At 40.6% G+C, this 24,737-nt stretch overlaps 1 protein-coding gene across 2 annotated transcripts in view; it reads right to left on the reverse strand.

The window, feature by feature from the left end:
- LOC136866449 (ATP-binding cassette sub-family C member 4) overlaps window positions 1-24,737 on the reverse strand; it is a 431,945-nt gene that overhangs the window by 112,845 nt on the left and 294,363 nt on the right. For both annotated transcript variants that reach the window (XM_067143403.2, XM_067143404.2), the window contains one exon: window positions 20,243-20,447. In XM_067143403.2, the coding sequence (XP_066999504.1) occupies window positions 20,243-20,447 (205 nt within the window). The remainder of the gene's footprint in view (window positions 1-20,242; window positions 20,448-24,737) is intronic.

The raw sequence follows: 24,737 nt of genomic DNA on the forward strand, positions 1-24,737 counted from the left end.
TAGCGATATGTACGAGTAGGGAAGCGCACGGGCAGCGCCAGTGTATGGCTCAGTGGCTAACCGATTAGTATGTCGGCTTCTGGTTTAGGGGGTGCCCGGTTCGATTCCCAGCCGGGTTGCAGATTTTAACCTTCATTGCTTATTTCCAATGGCTTGGAGACTACTTGTTTGTAACGCTTTCAACCCAAGATTTTATCCTAGGTAGGGTATGATCCTCAGAGACGCGCAAGTTGCTCATGGGTGTCAACTCGAAAGGCCCACACGCCATTAATTAATTATTCATGAATTATCTATTAATTAGTAAAGCTCGATGGAAGAAATATACACACACAAACACACACACACATATGGTTCTGCGTATTCCTCCTCCGATACTGAACTATCACCCCCATCACCCTGGTCTAGGTAAGCAGAGTAACTTGGACCATTCGACCCTGTTCAATTCCCAGGTCAACTGAGAATTCAGGATTGGTTTGAAGGATTATAATGAGGAGCACTGAGCCTCAGAAACAATGGAGGATAGAAACGTGTTAATATGCCATTTTTAGCCAAGCTATTTCCAAGATCTTGGACACTTTCTTCTCAACTCTGTCCTTAGTAAAAATACACACATCTAAACAGATATCAGAGCCCCGTACGAATTGTAGGCCTCTATCAATAACAGCGGAGAAGTAGAGATCAGGAGCAGGATCGCAATGGTTAACATCATCATGAATCAACTATCACATTTGAAAGAATCACTCCATTTCAGTCGAACTAAAAAAGATGAAACTAGTTTAAACTCGGTTTTGTTTCCTGTCTCCCTCTACGATGCTGAAATGCTAATCTTACGAACTGTACGTAAGAAGATTTGGTCGTTGGACAGCATTTCGTACCAACAAGTTCATCCTGAAGAAGATTAGCATCAACATGTTATCAGAGTGCAACTAGAGAACTCTTTTCGTACATAATTTTAGAAAATCTGACTTGGAAGAGGGAGCGTGGACGATCTCCTGCACGCTCGATGGACTGCATAAAACATGCAACCAAGACAAAACTCAAAGAAGCAGCATGTTTAGCAGTCAGCGAAGTATGGAAAGAAATATTCTCAAGGACCACGTTCCTCAGGGTGTAAGAAGAAGTATATGGGACTATTGGCCGCTGTGTCCAAAAAGTCCTTTCATGATGAAACAATGGTTACTATAACAACAACTTAAAGTAAATGCTCGTTTACTATCCTCCCTTCCAAACTAATTTATACTGTAAGCACACAAGAGCAAGTCTATGGCTGCTCACCAGATATTTAGATCCATTCAGGCCATGAAGATCCATGGAGGTGTACAATTTGTAACATAAGAGCGACAGAGTGAATAGCTCTGTGCCCATCCACTCCGTCCATCCCCACCCCTGGGGATTAACCTGACACCAATTTCTGATGTAAGCTGAGTGAACTCCAGGGTCTTATCTCGTTTCTATTTTTTCCTTTTTTCTTCTTCTAGAGTGAACCAAATATACCTTTACCACCTCGGCTAGGTCTTCCACGAATTTATAGCGTGGGAAAAAGTATTCTATAGGCCTACGAAAGCAGCGTACATAAGTGTTCCACGAGGAACAGCACATTTGTCGGAGGGCAGAGTATGGACCATTTCGTCCGGCTCCTTAGATGAATGATCAGCGTTGAAGCCTTCGGGTCAGAAGATCTCGGTTTGATTCCCGGCCGGGTCGAGGATTTTAATCGCATCTGATTTATTATGCTGGCTTGGGAATTGGCTGTTTGTGTTTGTCCCACCATTCTCCTCTTCATATACAGACGACACTACCAACCATCACAGAAACACGCTCGAATGAGTATACCCCTTCGTATAGGGTTGGCGTCAGGAAGGGCATTAGGCTGTAAAACAGGGCCAAATCCACATCTGAGACCTAGGTCTCACCCGCGACCCCACAGGCGTGAGAAAAGTGGTAGTAGAAGAAGGAGGAGAAGATGTGGTACGGGCCATTTTTAGGAAAGGTCACGAGTCCAATTTGCAATGCAGGCATGTGTGGAATTATAGCTGTTTGTATGGTACGAATAGGAACAACCTCACAAAAATTCAGAACACGTAAATGGCTCAATATCCTCAAATCCTACCGACCTCAGCTGGTATGGAACCTACTATTTTGGGAACAGAAGGACGACTAACCAACTCCACCACATGGATTTTAACAGAGCGTTATACAATTCCCCAGTAGCCAAGTTTTGAGAAAGCCAGAAAGATTACCCGAGGTGGAAAAGAAAACGTGTACAGAATTACATACAGGGACAAAGTGATGTTGAGTAGGCCTATATCATCTATCAATCTGATCGTTAAATCCTCAGCTGCATTCAAATTAGGAGATCTGAATGCTAGATCGTACCGGTAACCCATACTAATGAGCCAGACTACCTGTTTACTCATGGAGCGATCGAGTCATCTGGAGAAGAGTTTTTCATTGACGAATTCCACACTGGCCTAAAATCGTACTTTAGAGAAAATAAAAATTCATACTTACTAAGCAGAAACAGGAAAAAGTATGCAGAGAATGATCAAGAAACTGGCAGAAACTTTAGGCAAATGGAACTTCAAAATCAATACAAGGAAAACAAAAACCATGACAATATGTAAATCCACGAAAACACCTATAACACACTTCAAAATTGGCCCTGATAAAATTGAACAAGTGAAACAGTTTTGCAAGCTAAGAACCCTAATCACGAGTGATAATCGGAGCATATCAGAATTCACGAAAAGGAGAGCCTTCCAAGATAAAAATGCATCTGCTGGCCAACAAACATACAGATATTCAAACTTGGAAGACCTTTGCAAAATAATTTGCATGGAGCGTGCCTCTGTATGACTGCGAAAGCTGGAATTCAAGAAAAGAAAAGACTAGAGACAATTGAAATGTGGATCTGGAAAAGATTGCAGAGGATAAGTTGAACTGAAGAGTAATACCGAAGTCCTTAGAGAGATAAGAGAAAAAAGGAATCTGACAACTGAAATCGAAAAAAGAGAAAATAAAATGTATTGGTCACATTTTGTGCATTAAGAGTTCCTTTGTAACGCCATTGAGGGAAGAGTTGCTGTAAAAAGGGGAAGAGGACGACCCAGAGTGCCTTATTTCAAGAATCTGCTCCTTAGGATGAACTGCAAGACCTACGCTGAGTTGACTGGCTTAAGATAGACCATCTATGGCTGCGGTGACAAGGCTTGGCCTTTAGAATATGGTGATAATTTATAGCCAATGGCGGCTTTGAATCAATTATAAAATTAAAACAGTTTAAAATCTATCTCAGAGTTGTAAAATAAAATGTACATACAAATAATACCTGAAAAATAGTCCTTTTTCTGGAAGAAAAATATGTGATTCTTAATAGACATTTTAACGCTGAATTCGAATAATGACGAGTAATCCGATTTTTAATATTCGCATATTATTATATATAGCTTTGATTTGGAGTCATAGACATACTGACAGAAATTCAATTAAGGGGTCTATAGACATTAAGAGAGTAACAGAAGGTGATATTTGAAGTGCTCACACAATGTTCTCACTTGTTAACAGTCATTCACAGGAATGTTTATAAATATTTTAAAAAATGGAAAATATAGACAAAAACTGCCACCACAAAGTTACATGTCTTATTTCTTCCTTTTGTATTGAACATCCTTCTTGTCCCGAATTATACTTCAGCAATAATCGGCTAACATTGTGGGTACCAATTTCCCTTCATACCTTATCTCCATGTCTTTATGAAATATTTCTCCATACTCATCTGATAGGTACATCACAACAACTCTCTGGAAAGAATTCTAGATGCAAGTCCATGAAGTGTACTTTCAAGGATATTTTGCATATATTTAGGGTCTCTTCTACTTCCAAAGAAGTTTCGTATTACTTTCTTGAAACATACTCAGGCGCGCCTTTTTTTTTGTCAGACATACAGACGTATCGAATAAAATTACAAAAGAAGAAAATATTCACAGAAATACTTCCTTGTTATATCTGAAGAAGCCAAGTAAATAAATTTTAAATTGGTAGAAATCGTTGTTTTCTCAGTGTGATTTTGAGGTTAACATGGCACACTATCTGAGCAGTAACATCAATGTCTGAAAAAGAATCAGAAATAGTAAAGTTAATGTTACCAACTATTTTTATTTTATAAAAGTACCATATTTTCAGCAAATAATGATACCACATATGATATATATGTTCAGATAACTGGAAAACTATCCCTGATAGAACAATTCTGATTTCAGATTTTAATTTAGCAATGCAAATTTTTTTAGAATGACATATTTTCATCCCAGAAATAGAACATTTGTAGAGCAGTGTAATTAAAGCCGTGTTACGATAAACTGATCAGAAAAATGCGCAAACGAGGGACTCTTGCCTGTTCGAGTTCGGAAAAAGCACAATGTTCTTGATGCTGAAAGTGCCACATGTCTATTTCACAGGCGTAATAATAGCTGATAATGGAAAACTTTGTCCACAGGAGAAGAATGAAGAATTTACTCTCGAGTGGCGCGAAAAGCATGCGTCTCAGAACAGGAAAGTTTCTCAAAGATGTATGAGTCACATTTCAAAACGACGTCATTGCGGAAGTCCATAAACTTATCTAAACTTATCTAAAGAGCAGACGACTGTACTAGTCTAGTAATAGCCACAGATAATATACCTTAAATATTATGTAATACCACATTTCAAAGGCATCTTTTCTCTTTTTCCTGCATCAGTTATTTCCCATGCTTAACTTCCATAGAGTGCCCTAGTCTACATACAATTCTTCATGAACATCTTTCTAATGTCCATATCTATGTCTGAAGTGAAAGATAAAGTATTGTTTTAAGAAAAGGATTCACTGCTTGGGCTAATCAACATTGTACATCCTCCTTAATTCTGTCATCGTTGGTAACGTCAATATTTAACAGAACGCTTATGATAAAGCAACAAGGTAGACCATTCAGCAACTGGATAGCAATCGACGACTGGACGAATTCATCACGTGGAGATGCAGCTTTAGTAAATTGGCGACCCGGTCATAGTTTCCATAGTAACAAGCTCTTCTCGTTGGGCAACATTCACTTGCTTGCTTTCCCAATCGAGATACCACTCCCATGCCCCATCTTTCGAAAATATTATGGTCGCTTTTATTCGTTTTGGGCATCGAATATTAAATAATCAACCCGCCTGGTTGCCATTATCGTTAAGGCATCAAGTCTACAAGGCCTGACACAGTGGTTATCTGGTTCGAGTTCCGCTGTCGACCTCTCACGGCTGGGTTCCGTGGTTCAAATCCCGGTCACTCCGTGAGATTTTTGTGCTGGACAAAGCGGAGGCGAGACAGGTTTTTTTTCTCCGGGTACTCCGATTTTCCCTGCCATCTTTCATTCCAGCAACACTCTTCAATATCATTCCATTTCATCTGTCAGCCATTAATCATTGCCCAGAGGAGTGCAACAGGCTTCGCAAGCCGACGCAATTCCTATCATCGCCGCTAGATGGGGCTTCATTCATTCCATCCCTGACCCAGTCGAATGACTGAAAATGTTGGCCGGTAGGTAAGGGAGGTGGTGGTATACAATTTATAATAATTAGATTGCGTGCCAAAAAACTTGGATTTAGTTACAAACCTCTCCACATTGTTCATATCGAGTGGGAGAATATAACGCTGTTGATTGCGATTCGCCCGTCGGGTGGAGATGTTAAGCCTTGAGCAGACCTCTATTATTCCGACTATAGGCTATGTGTGCCGAGAGTGGGTATTATCTCCCTAACACATTATCATCGTCATCTCACACACGGACGCGCAGGTCGCCTATGGGAGTCAAACAGAAAGAACTGCACCAGACGAGCCCAGCATATCGTCGGACACTCCTGGTACTAAAAGCCTTATGCTAAGTAAATAAATAAATATTTTTTTCTGACAGAAAAATAAATACATTGGGCAATAAATTAATGAAACTTTCAATATTGTTTAGTACAGATTTCTAATAAAATTTGTATAGGCTACACTGTTAAAACTACATTAGAAAGTTCATAAATTATGAAGTCTTTAAGTTCCTAGTTTTTCATCAATGTTTGTTTCACCAGCGCTCTGACATTGGGACCTGGCTCCCACATGCCTGCCTTGAGGAGAATACATACTGGCCTATAAGCAAGTGTCCGTTCACTTCATGTCACACATGTGACAAACACCTTGCTCAACAGCACACACATGATATATCGAGACAGACTTTCGAAGTAGATTAACTTCTCGGAATCGCTTCGAATGGAAGAGAACTTGTATGCGGAGGAGATCTAAATGGCCTCGGCCCGTATTATTGGATGGAGTCCAGTTAACAGGTACGATGGAAAGGCTTCCATGTAACTTGTTTGCATCGGGACTCATGAATACATTTCCGAGAAGACTCTTGACACCTTGGCGCTAAAACAATAGAGACAAGATAATTATCTAACAGAAGGTGCGCAGCTCTGCTTTCTGTTCCTGCTGAGTATAGATAGCTCCACCACATGTTCAAGTAAGACGAGCATGCGTATGGACAAACGTGGTAGTGAGAGTTTCGGCTTCTTAAGATAGGACTTCAGGAATGAAATGGGTTTATTTTTAACCTACTATTAAATCTACTACGGATACAGGTATCTTTCATTCAGTGACTGTGCTAGGACTCGATCTCACAAAAGTGAATATACAGCCAGGCGAGTGCCTTGTCAACTAGGCTACGCACAAGGTTAATATCCGGTAGAAAGACAGGCACAAAGGCAAGGTTCATTTTTGTGGGTAAAAAACATGAAACCTAGAGGCATTCTCAGATAGTTTGTACATCACAGCAATGCGAAGAAAGGAACGAAGACCCTTCACTTCCCGCGTCTATCCCACTGCAGCGTGTCTTTCACATGAAACATCACAGGAGTAATGCACGACTTTCTTTCCCTTTTAAATCAGTGTTACCTGTTATGTACTGTTCTCAAAATGAACGGTGTAATTTAAAACCAAATATATGTCATATAAATTTGAGACAATAGAACCACGTTCCGAAATACAATGTATTTCTTGATGGATTTCCCATTAACTTAGGAAATGAACTCGACTGACGAAGCTGTACGCATGAACCGGCTTCGGTGGTGGGGTCATGCGAGGCGAATGGAGGAGGTTACCTACGACTCGGTCAAGGAGGGCAAGAGAAGTAGAGAGACACCAAGACCACGATGGTTAGACTCATTTTCTGATGATTCAAAGAGGTATAGAACTATAGTACACACGAGGCCACAGAACTAGTTACAAAACGAAGGATTGTGGCGTAGTTTAGTAAAATCACAGATACTTGCAGACTGAACGCTGAAAGGCATAACAAGTATATAATGAAGATGTATGTATGTAATAATAATTTCGTGTGGATATTTCTAACAGAGTGCAGCCCTAGTAAGGCAAACCCTCCGAAGAGGGTGAGCGGCATCTGCCATGTGTAGCTAACTGCGTGTTATTATGGTGGAGGATGGTGTTCTGTGTGGTGTGCGAGTTGCAGGGATGTTGGGGTGAGCGTAAACACCCAGCCCTCGAGCCAGTGGAATTAACCAATGAAGGATAGAATCCCCGACCCTGCCGAGAATCAAACTGCACTAAAGGCTAGCACGCTAACCATTTAGGCATGGAGTCGAACGTATGTATCTTTCTTACAGCATCACGGGGAAACTGGTAGGCGGATTTTCACGAAACTGTTTAAATTTAGGATAAGGGTGACTAGAATCATAGCTGCGAGTCGTTCCAAAATTCAGTAAGAGGGATGATTCAGAAGGGACCTTCAGCACACAACTTGATGGATCTCTTTTATGGTCGATTTTACAGAAAAATTGCTCATGACAATTTATTTACAATGTTATTTATGAACTATTTTAGGTTTATACTTTTTACATGAAAAGTGAAAAATAAGTATAAAATATCAGTGCCGGTTGTGTGGAAGTTTGAAGTCAAAGAGCCGATAAATAACTTTATGGAGATCATCAAGGCTTAGTACATCTGTCCGTAATCTACTTACGGCTGGGGGAATCGAAAAATTTATGTAACGAGGCAAAATGGGTGATGGAAGTGAGGTCACATTAGTCGTTACCCTAGGCCTTGGTCGCCAAAGATGCTGCAGCTACAAGTTAAGTTCCTTTGACGTAGAGTTGCTGTTCTCCTTGATGTAACACCGTTTGTCAGGTGAGTGTAAATGATTGTCTCGTATAAAAAATATTACATAATATTTTATTTATTCGTGTCAGAAGTACAAAATATGGAACAAGAAAACATTTTTAAAGAAGCATAAAATGGACATAAGTGCACAAATATGTGTTCATGAAGCGACTTCAAAACGTAGCCACTTCGAGAGCACTTGAATTAGCACGAGTCAAATCACTCATTGTACATCTGGATGGGAACAACGGACAACATAAGAGATGTTGTGTTGTTTGAAATTAAATAATTATACAGTGAGAATAGGTATACAGTAGTCAATTTGTTATATCAAATCGAATTTGAATTTCATTTATTGAAAGAGAGATTCATGATCATTAGCTTTTCGCAAAGGAAAAAAATTGATATTAACCAACCGGATACTTTGTTTTTATACAGGAAGGAAAAGATCAAATTAAGAGAAGCAATAATGCAAAAAATTGGAAACTGTAAAAAGGTCCAGACAGATCGAGTGGCCTACGTCACGTAAGCCACTGACAGGGAGAGGCATACTACTACTACTACTACTACTACTACTACTACTACTACTACTACTACTACCTGATGACTGATCAAGTTCCAGACACTGCTGTGTGTGCCGATGGACTCCGGACAATTATAGAGTGAGGGCATATGACGCTGTTTATGGTGATTCGTCCGTCGGATGGAGACGTACTGCACTGAGGAGACCTCTTTTGTATTATTCGACAGGAGTAGGCTATGCACCGATATCGGATTTCACCATCTCCCTACCTTATTATCATAATCATCCCACATCCAGGCGCGCAGGCCACCCATGGGGGTCAAATATAAAGACCTGCACCAAGCGAGCCGAACATATCTTCGGACAATCCCGGCACGAAAAACCATACGATAAATAAATATATTCGCCTTCCCACTTACACTACTCTAGTTCTACTCTGCTTCCACCGAGCTCGATAGCTGCAGTCGCTTAAATGCGGCCAGTATCCAGTATTCGGGAGATAGTAGGTTCGAACCCCACTGTCGGCAGCCCTGAAAATGGTTTTCCGTGGTTTCCCATTTTCACACCAGGCAAATGCTGGGGCTGTACCTTAATTAAGGCCATGGCCGCTTCCTTCCCACTCCTAGCCCTTCCCTGTCCCATCGTCGCCATAAGACCTATCTGTGTCGGTGCGACGTAAAACAACTAGCAAAAAAAAAAAAAAAACACACACACTGCTTCCACCAACTACTCGCAACTAAAAAATCTGATATCATAATGTACCTGAAACACGAACAAGTAGCGTAGCCACGATTGGCTGATTGGGGAGAGGTAAGAGCGATATAGTTACAAAATTTTGATAGAACATAATGAAGGTGCTTGTGCATGTGTGGTGCGCGCATGCATGATTGTCGTTATAAGGTCACTGATACAAGTGAATTATGCTGATATTCAGACTGCAGTACACGACAAAATCTTACATTAAAATACAGAACAAGAACAAAATGATCAAGGTCAACAGCTTTACAGAGAATGGTATGTTCATTTTACAATCTATAATCCAACTTTCGAAGTTTCTTTAGAAAAGAGATTCAACAGATTTGTTTATTTTACAATTATGTCTCTTTGAATGTTTATTTAGTTTATTGTCAGTTTTTGTTTATTTTTGTAAATTTTCCATAGGGAAGGTGGTTATAACCCCAAGTACCCCCCTTCCCTGGCTACGCCCTTGACACGAACCAACATACCAAGGCAGTATTAGACATAATGGTGTTCTATCTGGTCGATGTAATTATTTCCTGTATCCGCGGCGGGCCAGCGTTGTCAATTGTTAACAATTGAATGAAACAACCGCAACCAAGGTTAAATATTTTTCTTTGCTATGAAAAGTGTTAACATGTCTTGCTTTCCTGTGAAGTATACTGCATTCTAAGAATTGTTTAAACCCGTGTTCTAAGGAGAATAAGAAGTATGAATGTAGCGGTAACAAAATCATTAAAATAATGATAGTTTTTTATATTGATAGTAAATTTGTTCTTCCATCTCAAGGTATCCAGGAAGTTATTAGAAAGAGAATGAGGACAGTTTGCCATATAATCTCTAGTAATATCTGCACTATCATTGTCCTTGCTTTCTTATTTTTCCTTTCTTTCAGAAGCCGAGTTCATTATTCATCCATCAGTCACGGAAAATCAAAGCAAGGTAGTATTATCAGTATATATATGTCACAAGGTACCCTTGTTGACATAAATGTTTCATGGCTAGAGGTCATCCGAAAATTTGTGTGATGTGACGCGACAAAATGTGTGACGGAAGTGTAACCATAGCAACCGTGCAGGGAGTGATGTAAGGTGTGGATGGATGGTCAGACAATGTTACCTAGCAACCGTACAGGCAGTGATGTAAGGTGTGGATGGATGGTCAGACAATGTTACCTAGCAACCGTACAGGCAGTGATGTAAGGTGTGGATGGATGGTCAGACAATGTTACCTAGCAACCGTGCAGGCAGTGATGTAAGGTGTGGATGGATGATCTATGTTACCTAGCAACCGTGCAGGCAGTGATGTAAGGTGTGGATTGATGATCAGACAATGTTACCTAGCAACCGTGCAGGCAGTGATGTAAGGTGTGGATGGATTGTCAGACAATGTTACCTAGCAACCGTGCAGGCAGTGATGTAAGGTGTGGATGGATGATCAGACAATGTTACCTAGCAACCGTGCAGGCAGTGATGTAAGGTGTGGATGGATGACCAGACAATGTTACCTAGCAACCGTGCAGGCAGTGATGTAAGGTGTGGATGGATTATCAGACAATGTTACTTAGCAACCGTGCAGGCTATTGTCTTAATGGCTGGTTGCTATCTGAAATTAGCAGCCGCTGATGAATGAATAACTTTTAAACATGAAAATAAAAATCATGCATTAAAGGGTTAATTAAGGTAGAGCCCAAGCATTTGCCTCGTGTGAAAATGGAAAACCACAGAAAACCACCTTCAAGACTGCCGACAGTGGGGTTTCAAAACCTTTATCTCCCGAATGAAAGCTCACAGCTGCGCGCCCCTAACCGCATGGGCAACTCGCTCGGTAATCCCGGTCGTAGAATAAATTAAATTCAAAATGCTGCCCTTTATATAATTCCCTAAATTGCAACAAATCAAAATAATCTCACAGACGCATGTGCTTTATATTTATCGTCGTCGCCCCTTGGATAACCGCTTCGTGACAATGCTGAAAGGAGAAATACTGACCTGCAGCACATGTATCACAGAGTGAAAATTCGTTGCTCAAGTTCACGCAATGATAGAATCTTTCTTGGCAGAGTTCTAAGCTTAAAATATTATCACGTAGCGGTTCTTAGGCGCAACGACGATCTGTCATCTGTCACAGTGATGAAAAAGAAAAATGTATGAAATGGTTCCAAAATGAATGCCATCCACGCTGCCTAAAAAATATTTTTTTAAAAAAATCTGTTTCAGTCAATATTTTAACATATTGCATCATTTTAAGATGAAACTATTTATTTTATATTCAAAAGATTGAAATTCGGATCAGGAGGATTTTAGGACTAAGAAAACGTGGGCGTAAGGAAGGTAGGAAATAAATTAGATCATCTTCTATGGGGCCAGGTCAGCAATTCTGAGAGCAATTCATTGGCTACGGGTATTAATGAGTTACATATAGATACCGAGCGAGTTGTCCGCGTGGTTGTGAGCTCGCATTCGGGAGATGGTGTCTTCGAATCCCACCGTCGGCAGCCCTGAAGGTGGTATTCCGTAGTTTCCCATTTTAATAACAATATATATCCTTTATTGAAACACAAACTCAAAAGAAAACGATCGTCGGAATGGACATTAATTTTTACTGTATTCACTAAAAGATTCTGTTCTTTTGTGGCACGTCGTTAGACAATACTTGGTACACCTTTGATAACATATGTGGAAGAATTACTTCACTAGGTGGTAAACTAATCCTGTGGGGGGCCATTTTTCCAACTCTTAGGGCACATTTTAAGAAACGCGACTTGACACTATTCTTTCGAGACCATTGATTGTGAGGCATTTCCCAGTTTCAAACCAGGCAAATGCTGGGAATTGTACCTTAATTAAGCCCACGGCCGCTTCCTTCCCAAGCCCTACCCTTTCCCATCTTTGGGTCGCCAGAAACCTTCGATGTGTCAGCGAGAGTTAAACCACTAGAAAAAAAAAAAAAAAAAAAAAGTGACATAGGGTGGTTCACCGTGTGGTGGTGGATTCTAAGAGGGTGTAGCAGTAGTCTCGTAGAATGCGGGTATCAGAATGGAAAGGAACGTGGGAGGTGAACATATGACTCCTTCCCAGATATCGAATACACGCGGAATCTGTACGAAACAAGAATCAGCTTATGGGGGATTTGTGATTGAAATTAGTGTAGGTCCTATTATTTTACCGATTGGGTTTGCTATACGCTGCAAAGTCTGACCGTAAGTTTGCATCAGGGAGATGGTGGGCCTCTGAAGATTGTTTTCTACCGTCACCTCTGACATCGGAGCTGTATCATAGTGGAGAGCACTACCTTTCCAGTTCTAGTCTTTCCTACTTCACCTATTTCATTAGTGCGGCGTGAAAGAGATAGCATGTACATTTTACCTTTGGCCGAAAAGTAGGTTTTCATCTCATCCACAAAATGTGTAAATAGTTAATCAGTCCCTTGCTTCTAACTGAAGCTCTTTGAACGGCCACTTGAAACGATAGCCCTCAGTTCTCACGGATCCAGCACACATTTCATTAGCTTGGCTGTTGTTAAGGTACAAAATCCTCGCTGAGTAGCAATTCGCATAATCATTTCTTAAACACGATTAGATTGTTTTAAAAGATATAACGATTTAAATTATCTCCGGATTTTAGTATGCACAGAATTTCAATAATGTGCAGAATGTGAGCAATACCGACATTTTTATTTAAATAAAAAACGAAAGCTTGAACGTTTCTAGAGAAATACATATACTACTCATTTTTTTTTTGCTAGGGGCTTTACGTCGCACCGACACAGATAGGTCTTATGGCGACGATGGGATAGGAAAGGCCTAGGAGTTGGAAGGAATCGGCCGTGGCATTAATTAAGGTACAGCCCCAGCATTTGCCTGGTGTGAAAATGGGAAACCACGGAAAACCATCTTCAAGGCTACCGATAGTGGGATTCGAACCTACTATCTCCCGGATGCAAGCTCACAGACTACTCATTTTAATAGCCAGAGCAATTTATTGGTCGATACTGTAGTCTGTATAACTTTAATTTCTTCAAGATTCAGTTTGATCAAAAGAAAATTGTACTATAAAGAATTTTCAACTACCGTACCATTTTTGTATGGACTATACAAATTTGCATACTGTAAAAACGGAAGCTTATTTCTGAACTGTGGCTAGGGAGACCTCTCATAATATTTTTTAAATACAAACATTTGGACTGACATCGTGAGTAATAAACCAACAACAATATATTGCTTTTCAGTGTCTTAATGTGAATAATAAAATTGGTGATGATAGATTGAAAAGTGTATCTAGCAGCATCTCTCCTTAGGTAAGGACAGGGTGTTGTTGAACGTTATGAAATGAATTATCTGGGCACATGTAAGGGAAAATAAATACCGGATTCAGCTCACAGTACACTGGTCACCAATTATCTTCTACAAGTTGTGAGCCACCTACACCTAGAACTTCTCTTTTCTTTAACTTAGGACAATCTCTTTAAGAGAGGCTTTAGAAATAATTTAGGGTTACACCCTTTTATCACCTTTACATAATTTGGGTGCAGAGAAACACAGTGCACAACTGGTGACAATGGAAATACTAATAATTCTAACACAGTGAAATCGTTAAGAACCGGTCATCAAGGCCAGTATGTCCTAGTACTCCCACGGACAATGTCGAGCGTTAATGTTTCAAAGAGAATTCTCCACGCCTATGCGTTAATAATTCTCGTTTTCTAGGTCATCTAGTACCGACGGTGTGGTTATTTCCCGCAATTCCAGGTAGACGTAAGGGAGGGGGGCCTACACTTTTAACCACAAAAGAAATCGTGTACATTACACATTTTTTTCTAAGCAATTAAACATTCAAAATGGTGGCTGAATATTGTTCACTGTTCCGCTATTTTCCTGATATTTATAGAAATATCATTGTTTTCCAAAAAATATTTATTCTTTGCATTTACTTCTGTTGTAGCTAGAGACTGATCTTTTTTTTGCTAGTGGCTTTACGTCGCTCCGACACAGATAGGTCTTATGGCGACGATGGGATAGGAAAGTCCTAGCTAGGAGTTGGAAGGAAGCGGCCGTGGCGTTAATTAAGGTACAGCCCCAGTATTTGTCTGGTGTAAAAATGGTAAAACCATGGAAAACTATCTTCAGGGCTTCCGACAGTGAGATTCGAACCCACTACCTCCCGGATGCAAGCTCACAGCCGCGTGTCCCTGACCGCACGGCCAACTAGTCCGGTAGAGACTGATCTAGAATCACTGGAATGCATCATCAGGTAAAAATGTCTTTTCAAGAACTAATGGAAAATTTTACAAATTTTTCAATCAATTTTTTAAAAACTAAAGCGCAATATGTACAGCAGCAGTTCTAGGTCATACTGTTTTTCCCTATTAGATACAAATGTATACAAAATTTCACTTCATTATATTACAAACCCTCTGAGTTACTATGGAAACGGATTTAAAAATTAATTGTTCTGGAAACCGAGCAACAAAGTTAACAATTTGTAGGAAATCTTCTAAAACTTCCCTGCATGTTTTTGGTCATAACTTCGAAAGTATGATGTATTTCAAAGAAATTGTTGCAGTGATTTGAAGGGGAGGTTTCTATGAACGTAGAAAAAAATTAATATTTTGATCCATAAAGGTACAGGTCCCCCCTTAAGTTTATTCTGGCCCTTAATATATAAGTGCGGGAAATGAGGGAGCAAAATAATGCCTTCAACAAGAACAATCTGGACGATCCGACATCCGCTTCTTAACCTGGTCACCTCCGTGACATTTCATTCCTTTACGTACGTAAACATACACCGACTCTAATGTATTGACCCACTTGCAGTTCCCTGCTGTAAAACAACTCTTAGGGTCATAAAATTGTGATGAGGTATTAGATATCGACATTCATGGCCATTTAGATCTTAGCGATACGCAAGGAACAGTCAAGTTCCGAAAGGTCGCCGACTACTGACTTATTAGAGGTGGGGAAGGTATTTGTGACGAGTTGAGATGAAAGAAAAAGAGATAACTTGCTATAGAGCACCTAATCGTGTGAAAATTAGCTTCCGATTACGAAGTTGATATTTGAGCTAAATAATGAGTGACAGAAGAAATATGCTACAAGTCTCCATGGCTCAGGCGGCAACTCGCCGGCCTCTCACCGCTGGGTTCCGTGGTTCAAATCCCGGTCACTCCATGTGAGATTTGTGCTTGACAAAGCGCAGGCGGGATAGTATTTTCTCCGAGTACTCCGGTTTTCCCTGTCATATTTCATTCCAGCGACACTCTCCAATATCATTTTATTTCATCTGTTGTTCCAAAGGACTGCAACAGGCTTCGGCAGCTGGCAAAATTCCTATCCTCCAATGACTGGAAACAGGCCGAGGATTTTCATTTTTCTGAAGAAATTTGCTAACAAACTGACTACAATATAACTAAACAAAACTCGCGTACGACGTAATTGTTTACTGGTATCAAAACAACATATTAAGTTTTAAATATTGTGTGCACCAAGAAAAATTCGAATTTTCTTATTTTACTTTACTGATAAAATATTTCAATATCTTAAGAGTACACCTCTCGGTTTTGGAAATCACATCTCTCTTCACGTTTTTAAAATTTTCAAATAATTGACAAGTTCCTGTTGCGACATCATCCAATTAATTTTGGAGTGTTAAACTCAATATGGTGGTGTTCTAGAGCGTGACTACAGAAAATGTGTCTTTAAGCTTTAAACTTATTGTCTTCATTTATTGAGTAGTGAATGTTTATGCTTAATTGCCAACAACAAATGGGATCAACACGCACTTCCAAGGACAAGAGCTGGAAACAAGAACGAGGCATGTCTCATTTGTCTTCACATCTTGCGTGAACAGTATGTGGGTAACTTCCTGCCCTTCCGTGACCCCTGTTCAGAAGCCATGAAGTTGTCTGGCTTTGGAGGCAGGGTGCTACTTGCCTCGCCAGTGGCTATGTCATTACTCAGAGACCGTGCTACATGTGCAATGACATTTGTCACCATCTAGCAGTCATTAAACATATAAATGACCTCCGGTGATGCCTGGTGCAGGTCTTTCGAGTTGACGAGGTGACCTGCGCGTCTGTTAGGATGGGACCCTACCTAAGGTGAATTTTAATGTTGAAGGAAGTACAAACACCCAATCCACCGACCAGAGAAATTAACCAGTGAACCGACCGGGCATCAAACCCGGGACTTCCTGGATCAAAGACCAGCACGCTAACCATTGATCCATGAAGCAAGATAAGCAATTCAATGAAGCATGTATATAAAAATATGACCAATGTATTTCACAAATTTAATAAAAGAATGAAATGGCGTATAGCTTTTAATGCCGGGAGTGTCCAAGGACATGTTCGGCTCGCCAGGTGCAGGTCTTTTGATTTGTCGTCCATAGGAGACCTGCGCGTCGTAATGAGGATAAAATGATGGTAAAGACGACACATACACCCAGCCCCCGTGCCAGCGAAACTAACCAATGATGGAAATCGAACCCGGGACCCCTGTGGCCAAAGGCCAGCACGCTAACCACTTAGTCATGGAGCCGGACATAAATTTAATCTTGCGATTTCCTTCTATTGGCTGTTCGATATCTGTAGTCAGGTAGCGCCTCAATTGCTTCCGAGCGCCTTTGCTACTGCAGCTCACAAAATGATCGAAGCAGGCTTTTAACTTGCACCATGAGGAGCGTATGTGGAACGATTCACTCTTCCTAAATCATAAGCAAACTCCTTTGGTGTTTTAAATAATTCAGGACGATCAAATGTATAGCTGCACTTGAAGAATGCAAATACGTAGGCCATCCAAAAATTAAATTTCCCTATTTCTTTGCTTGGATAGTAAACGTGGAGCCTCCGTGGTTCAAGCGGCAGCGCGCCGGCCTCTCACCTCTGGGTTCCGTGGTTCATATCCCGGTCACCCCATGTGAGATTTGTGCTGGACAAAGAGGAGGTGGGGCAGAGTTTTCTCCGTGTACTCCAGTTTTCCCTGTCATTCATTTGAGCAACACTCTCCAATTTCAATTCATTTCATCTGTCAGTCATTAATAATTGCCCAAGGGTAGTGCGACAGACTTCGGCAGCCGGCATAATTTCTATCCTCGCCGCTAGGTGGGGGCTTTATCCATTCTCTTCCTGACCCGGTCGAATGACTGGAAACAGGCTGTGGATTTTCATTTTTTTCGGGAAACGTATTTCCGGACAAGTCCTGTCTGGTATCAGCAGCGCAGCAGCAGTGGCTCGAAATGGCGGCTGGCATTCTTTCTCCCACCACCTGCGAGGTTCGGTCTGTAATAACGTGTCTACGGAAATTGCAGTAGGCCATTCAAAGCAAGAGGCGTGGAATGTTCAATGCAGGTGTTGTGCTGATCCATGGCAATGCTCGCCTACATCCGGCTCGGCAACTGTTCTGCAGGAGTTGTGCTGGGAAGTCTTTGATCATCCGCCATACAGTCCTGATCTTACTCCCAGTGGTTTTCATTTTTTCTTCCACCTCAAGATATTCCTGTCCTGTCAACATTTTCACACAGACGGAGAGCTGAAGACGAATGTCACACACTGGTTCCATTCCCAGGCGGCAGACTTCTACACCACCAGCATACAAAATTTGATCCCAAGATATCACAAGTGTCTCGCTTCTGGTGGCGATTATGTCGAAAAATAGCTCAACAATTGCTGTATCGGGTGCCAATAAAGTTTTTCATGCGCTATGTTGCCGTTTTTTTTAAAAAGGGAGCAATTCTGGAAGGCCTTCGCAGAATCATACCATACAAATAGGATTGTCCTGAAGAAGCTGAAAATGTTGTTTCATCATTTTATGCTCTCAACTATGCGTTGTTATACCAAATGCGATGTGCTTTCCTGTCCTCGAATTATGAAGGGTTCCTTGTCAATGTGTACAATGGACATATGGTTTGCAAATTTCTTGCCATATTAGTATAATTCGCAAAGAACGAGGCGATGTGACAACTGAAAGGGTCTCGGAACGAGCGGAAAAGAAAGAATAATACATTAATTGGGCCCGGATTTAAAAAAATGCATATGCGCATATGCCAATGTATATTTTGAACGTTACTGCATATTTTGAGCGTTCGGACATTTTTTTTTTTTTTTTTTTTGCTATTTGCTTTAAGTCGCACCGACACAGATATGTCTTATGGCGACGACGGGATAGGAAAGGCCTAGGAATTGGAAGGAAGCGGCCGTGGCCTTAAGGTACAGCCCCGGCATTTGCCTGGTGTGAAAATGGGAAACCACGGAAAACCATCTTCAGGGCTGCCGACAGTGGGGCTCGAACCCACTATCTCCCGATTACTGGATACTGGCCGCACTTAAGCGACTGCAGCTATCGAGCTTGCTGACATTTTTTTCTCTCTTATGTGTGCTCGATTATCTAAGATTTCTGAACGAAATGAAAAATATAATGAACTTTGTATATTGTACATCCTTTGGCAACATGAGAAGCCTTCTCTGATAAAGGAAAAAGCTTTCAGCAATACAAGCAGGTAGACGGATGACGCTTTTCACAATAACTATTTCCTTCTTTCTGACATTACTCTTTCCTTCTCCTTACAGTAGCATCCCGAGATTTGCTTAAACAAGTGCGTTCATCTGTTAACTTGCTCTTCGTCTGCTGCAGTGTTCCACCTGATTAAACTGTAAAAATGCGTAAATTTTTGCCAGAAGAATGTTCCGAGCAGTCAGTGTCAGTGTTCAAGTGTTACCCATTTACGTCCGTCGACGTAGAACGATCATTTTCAGCGTATAAATTAATTCTGGCCGACAACAGAAAGTTGCTGACTCCTGAAAATATTTAAAAACTGTTGGTACTTACTGGCATGCATTATTTTTTACGTAATTAAACATTTTTATCAATTGAACACTGAATTAAAATTAAATAATGCGTCTGGTAATTGTATTTTATTTTTAGTGTGTGTTTTCGTGCATATTTACAACATTTTTAGTGCATATGAGCGTGCATATTTTCGAATTTTTAGTGCATATGAATCCGGGCCCTATACATGAGCAGTTAAGTTCCCCAACCACTATCAGAACAGGATTTTATAATAAAATTGTGAACTGTGCCTCAGAAGTTCTCTAGAAGTGATTTTGTTTTTAAATTACTAATAGCGTTCGGCCTCAAAAGCATGCGGCCAGTATTTACGTACACAGCGAGAGAGGAAACATTCATAGATCTTCATGGTTGAAAAGGAATCATAGCTTATAAATTAATAGTGAAGTCTGATAAATATTGAAAAATTACAGTGCTTATTTGTTGAGTTAGCTTTGGTAAGAGGATAACAATTGAGGTTGGCAGTGGGGTATTTAACTTCACTAGAGAAGAGTACATATAGTTCTGCTGTTGGGAGTACTTCTTACATGACAGTGGGATATGGTTCAAGTCGGCTATTTCTCCAGGTCTTCTGGGCAGGGAGGGGTATCCAATATCGTGATCCTCTAGAAGGGATGGAGATAATATCCACCAAATCAGAAAGAGTGTGTCAATCTGATTCCGTGGCTGAAAGCTGGCCTTTGGACTAGGGTTCGCTTCCCAGCCAGGTCAAGTATTTTAGCTCAGGGACAGGATATTTGTGTTCGTCTTAATATACACATCTTCATATACACACAACGTACCAGTATGAACCACAACAAGAACACGTAATATGTGGATTCATATCTCCACATAGGGTTGGTATCGGAAAGGGCATCCAGTCGTAAAAATGTGACACACAGATCAAACCTAAGACTTCATCAAGGTGTGGAAGAAAACTTACACCAAAAAGGAATTAATTATTATCTACTGTTCTGACAGTGCTTACCTTACGGTACAGCAGAGAACAGCAGGCGATTCTGATTCGCATACCGATGTAGGCGGTACCCATGGTGTAGTGGTGCTGGAAGCAGATAAGGAAGTAGACAGTACCGACCATTCCACCAGCGTACATGTAAGCTTCATTCAGAGTCATGGTAGCCCCTTCTGAGAAGTATTGTATCAGTTTGCCCAACAGCAGGGGTTGAACAATCCTGTAATGAGAGAGTCATATTTATGATCAGTGCACTCAATTGTGACAACTTCAGTAAACATAAAAACTGGTATTTTTGCATTTTAATGTTAGGTCTATAAGCCATTAGACTTTAGAAACATCTTTCAAAATTGGCCGAGATATGATGATGATGATGATGATGATGATGATGATGAAGAAGTTTGTTGTTTAGTGGAGCCTAACATCTAGGTCATCAGCTCCTAACTGTACGAAATGAGACGAAATGTAATGACAATTTAAAATTCGAAACTTCATCTACTGACCAGAATTCAAAACTTGATGATGAAGAATGAATGGATAAATATGAATTTAAAACAATCAGCGGATTCAAATCGCAATATTAAAAGTTAAAATAATTAAAAAATCAATCCAATGACTACAACTCAAAAAGATGACGATGAAAAATGATTATGAACTTAAAACAATGGTATATACTGACCAAGGTGCTGCTTCCAAAGCACAATCCTGAATCGATGATCCTTGTTGTCTAAAGGGGTCCAAAATTAAGGTTAACGGCCCCTCATAATGGTACTTATCGTTAGTAAAGCAGAACCATGGTATTTCTCATGTAGCGGAACTAATCACAAATAATGTACTGCACACAGGTAACGCAGACCTATGATGTTTCTCACATAACGGCGCCACTCATAGACAAGCCGTGGTGTTCCTCACATTGTGGCTGCTAATCACAGGCAACACAGACCCACGGCGTCGCTCGTATACATATAGTGGTACGAATCACAGGCAACGCCCGGACCCGTGGTGTTCCCCGAAACGCAGACCCATGATGTCCACAACCAGATATCGAAACACCCCAATGAGGATAGCGTTTTTTTTTATCTCCTTGGGGTGTTCCACACGAACCTGGACAGAGAGGAGCCTCCGTCATAGTAGCGGATACTATACACGAGTACTGTAAACCGAAAGTTATCCACCCACAGACCCATGGTATTCCTCACATGGTGGTACTAATCGCAAGGAAAGTCGACTGATGGTGTACCTCGCGTGATGGTACTAATCACAGGTAGTCTTACGGGTCAAAACTCAGCATCCCTTGGTCGCACCTTTCAGTCGCCTCTTACGACAGGCAGGAGATACCGTGGGTGTATTCTTCGTCTGCGCCCGCCATTCAGAGAGGGTGCCAGAATTCGAACCACACCGTGAGGCTGGTGACTAGGCCTATATTACCGAGCTGTAACACCCCTAGATAGGTATTATTTTTCTCGGTTTCAATTTAAGTCCAACCACCAAAGTTTCTTCCATCAGCAACGAATCGTGAGAAATATAAATATTCTGCTATGGTCTTTCGTAATTAAATATGTATTTTGCTTACTCTTTAATATGCCCTCATCAATACACAATTTACCAAGTGACAGTTCTAAGTGACAAGCACTATTTAGGGCAATATTGTAACAAACGTAATATGTTAAACTCGTTTAAAACCACAGGAGCGCATTCTTTCATTGACAATGTATAAATAAACTTCCGAATATTAAATAGCAAAGATAAATGTCTCATAGCATGGTCCATCTCTAAGGTTGATCTAGCATACATTCGGGGACTTAATCATTTTCCGACGATCACTTGAACTCACAGTAATAATAATAATAATAATAATAATAATAATAATAATAATAATTTTCAAGGTGCCTTCTCCTATCGATGGTTGGCGGTTGAAGGTTGCCATACTCAATTTTCGATTTTACCATTTCCAAAAATAAACTCGTATTTTTGCCGTACCAACCCCGTAGTTTTCCAAGCTATTATATGCGATTTCTCCTAGGTGCACGTTTACCTGCAGTCCTACCATGGAGTAACAACTGCAAGAGTTTATACTTTTCTCCCCCTCATAATACGACCGAGATATACAAGTTCACGAGCCCTGAGCGGAAAGGAGAACCTCTGTTCTTTTATTCACCCTTCCCATCACTACAGCATTCCTGATCTTTTCGGTCCACGAGATAAGAAGCGTGCGCACACAATATTTCAAAAGACACTAGTTCTTTTTTTTTTTTTTTTTTTTTTGTAGTCGCTGTGTGTTGATAGCCCAATCCTTCCATTCCATGAAGACATGTTTGAATGACATGACATTTGAGAATGAGAATTCTAAGATCAAGACTCTTGCTTGCTGCACAATAGGTTGTTCCTTTTAATTATCAACGGTATTCTCTAGGAAGGAAGTCAGCTCCTGGACGAAACTATGTCTACATAGTCTGTTCTCAGGCCTACTTATCTCTACGGGAGTGAAAGCTGGGTCGACTCTGGATATCTTATTAGTTTTGAATTTGAAGCAACGGGCATGAAAGAAGCGAGAATGACTGCAGGTACACGCTGGTGGGAACAATGGCAGGAGGGTATTCGAAATGATGAGATATAGAATAAGTTAGTAAAGAGCTCGATGGATGAAGCTGTACGTATAAACCGGCTTCGGTGGTGGGGTAATGTGAAGCGAATGGAAGAGGATAGGTTACCTAAGAGAATTATGGACTCTGCCACGGAGGGTAAAAGTAGGAGACCAAAGCGACGATTATTAAGATTCTCTTTAATGATTTAAGGATCCGAGGCGTGGAAATAAACACGGCCAGACGGCTGGCTGGAATCAGAGGATTGTGGAGAGGCGTAGTTAATTCACATAGGCTTGCAGACTGAACGCTGAAATGAATATATATGTACCTACGTATTAGTTTTACGTCCCGCTAACGAATTATGCGGGTTTTGGATGGAGCAATGTGCCAGGAAGTTTGTCTCGCGGAAGAGCTCGTACGTTTTTGCAAATCTAACGACACGAGGCATACGCATTTGAGCACCGTCAAATACCACGGTTTGAGCCGTGATTTAACCCGCCAACTTGAGTTCAAAAGGGTACCCTTGTACCATCTGAGCCATTCAGACCGACAACAAATGAGTTAGTGATCTTAAGATATCTTCATTCCAGTATTTATGGCACATCATCCGAATAAATTACAATTCTGAAAATGTTTAGATGCTTCAATGTAAAAGGCTGATTGCAAACCGCGTTAATTTGAAAGAGCTGAAAAATTATGCCCCAAATACCTGTTGTAGAGGATCTGATAGTTGCCTCAAATGTGTCCTCTGATCTGTAAGTTCCGAAGTATACAACATCAGTGAGTATAGGGTATCAGCGTGTCTGAACACGAGTCTAAGCTGACAACCAGGAACTAAAATATCTTAATAAAGGTTATGCTAATTAATATGTCTATATTTAAGAAGATTAGATCTACACTCTACATTCAAGGCTGAAATACTGGCTCAATTTACTTCCTTTACACAAACCTAAGTAAAACAGTTTTTTGTCTCATATTGGAAATGCCTTTGGAACAAGTTTACTAAGGCCATTAAACCTAACCTTTCAGTTAAAATTAACCCCAAGTGGTAATGTTATAATCTCCTCCCCCTACACTCGTTTTAATACACTGTACTACCACACAGTCGTCTTTCTGCTTCAGTAATTGAATAGACCTAATTAATGAACAAAATTTCCATTCGTAGTAAGTCATATAATAAAAATAATAATAATAATAATAATAATAATAATAATAATAATAATAATAATAATAATAATAATAATAATCCACAGCCTGTATCCAGTCATTCGACCGGGTTAGGAATGGAATGAATGAAGCCCCCATCTGGCGGTGAGGACAGAAATTGTGCTTCTGCCGAAGCCTGTCTCACTCCTCTGGAACAATGATTAACGACTTGACCGATAAAATGAAATTGGGGAGTGTTGCTGGAATGAAAGATGACGGGGAAAACCGGAATACCCGGAGAAAAACCTGTCCCACACAAATCTCACGTGGAGGAACCGGGATCTGAGCCATGGAACCCAGCGATGAGAGGCGGGCGCGCTGCCACCTGAGACATGGAGGCTCAATAAATAATAATAATAATAATAATAATAATAATAATAATAATAATAATAATAATAATAATAATAATAATAATAATAATAATTTACGTCCGACTAACTACGTTTAAGGGATTTCGAAGACGCCGAAGAATCGGGGGTTTCGTCCTATAATAGTTCTTTTACGTGCCAGTAAATCTACCGACAGAAGATTGGCGTATCTGAGAGTCTTCAAACACAAGTGGGCTGGGCTGGGCCGGGATCGAACTCACCAACTTGGGCTCAGAAGGCCAGTGGTCTACTTTTCGAGCCACTCAGACCGGCTCAAGCAATAACTTATAATACACTGTGTATGAATGCAGATGCAGATGAACAGTCTCCGCCAAAGCGCTCTCGTTCGCT

The sequence above is a fragment of the Anabrus simplex genome, chromosome 3, assembly GCF_040414725.1.
Source record: "Anabrus simplex isolate iqAnaSimp1 chromosome 3, ASM4041472v1, whole genome shotgun sequence".
Lineage (NCBI taxonomy): Eukaryota > Metazoa > Arthropoda > Insecta > Orthoptera > Tettigoniidae > Anabrus > Anabrus simplex.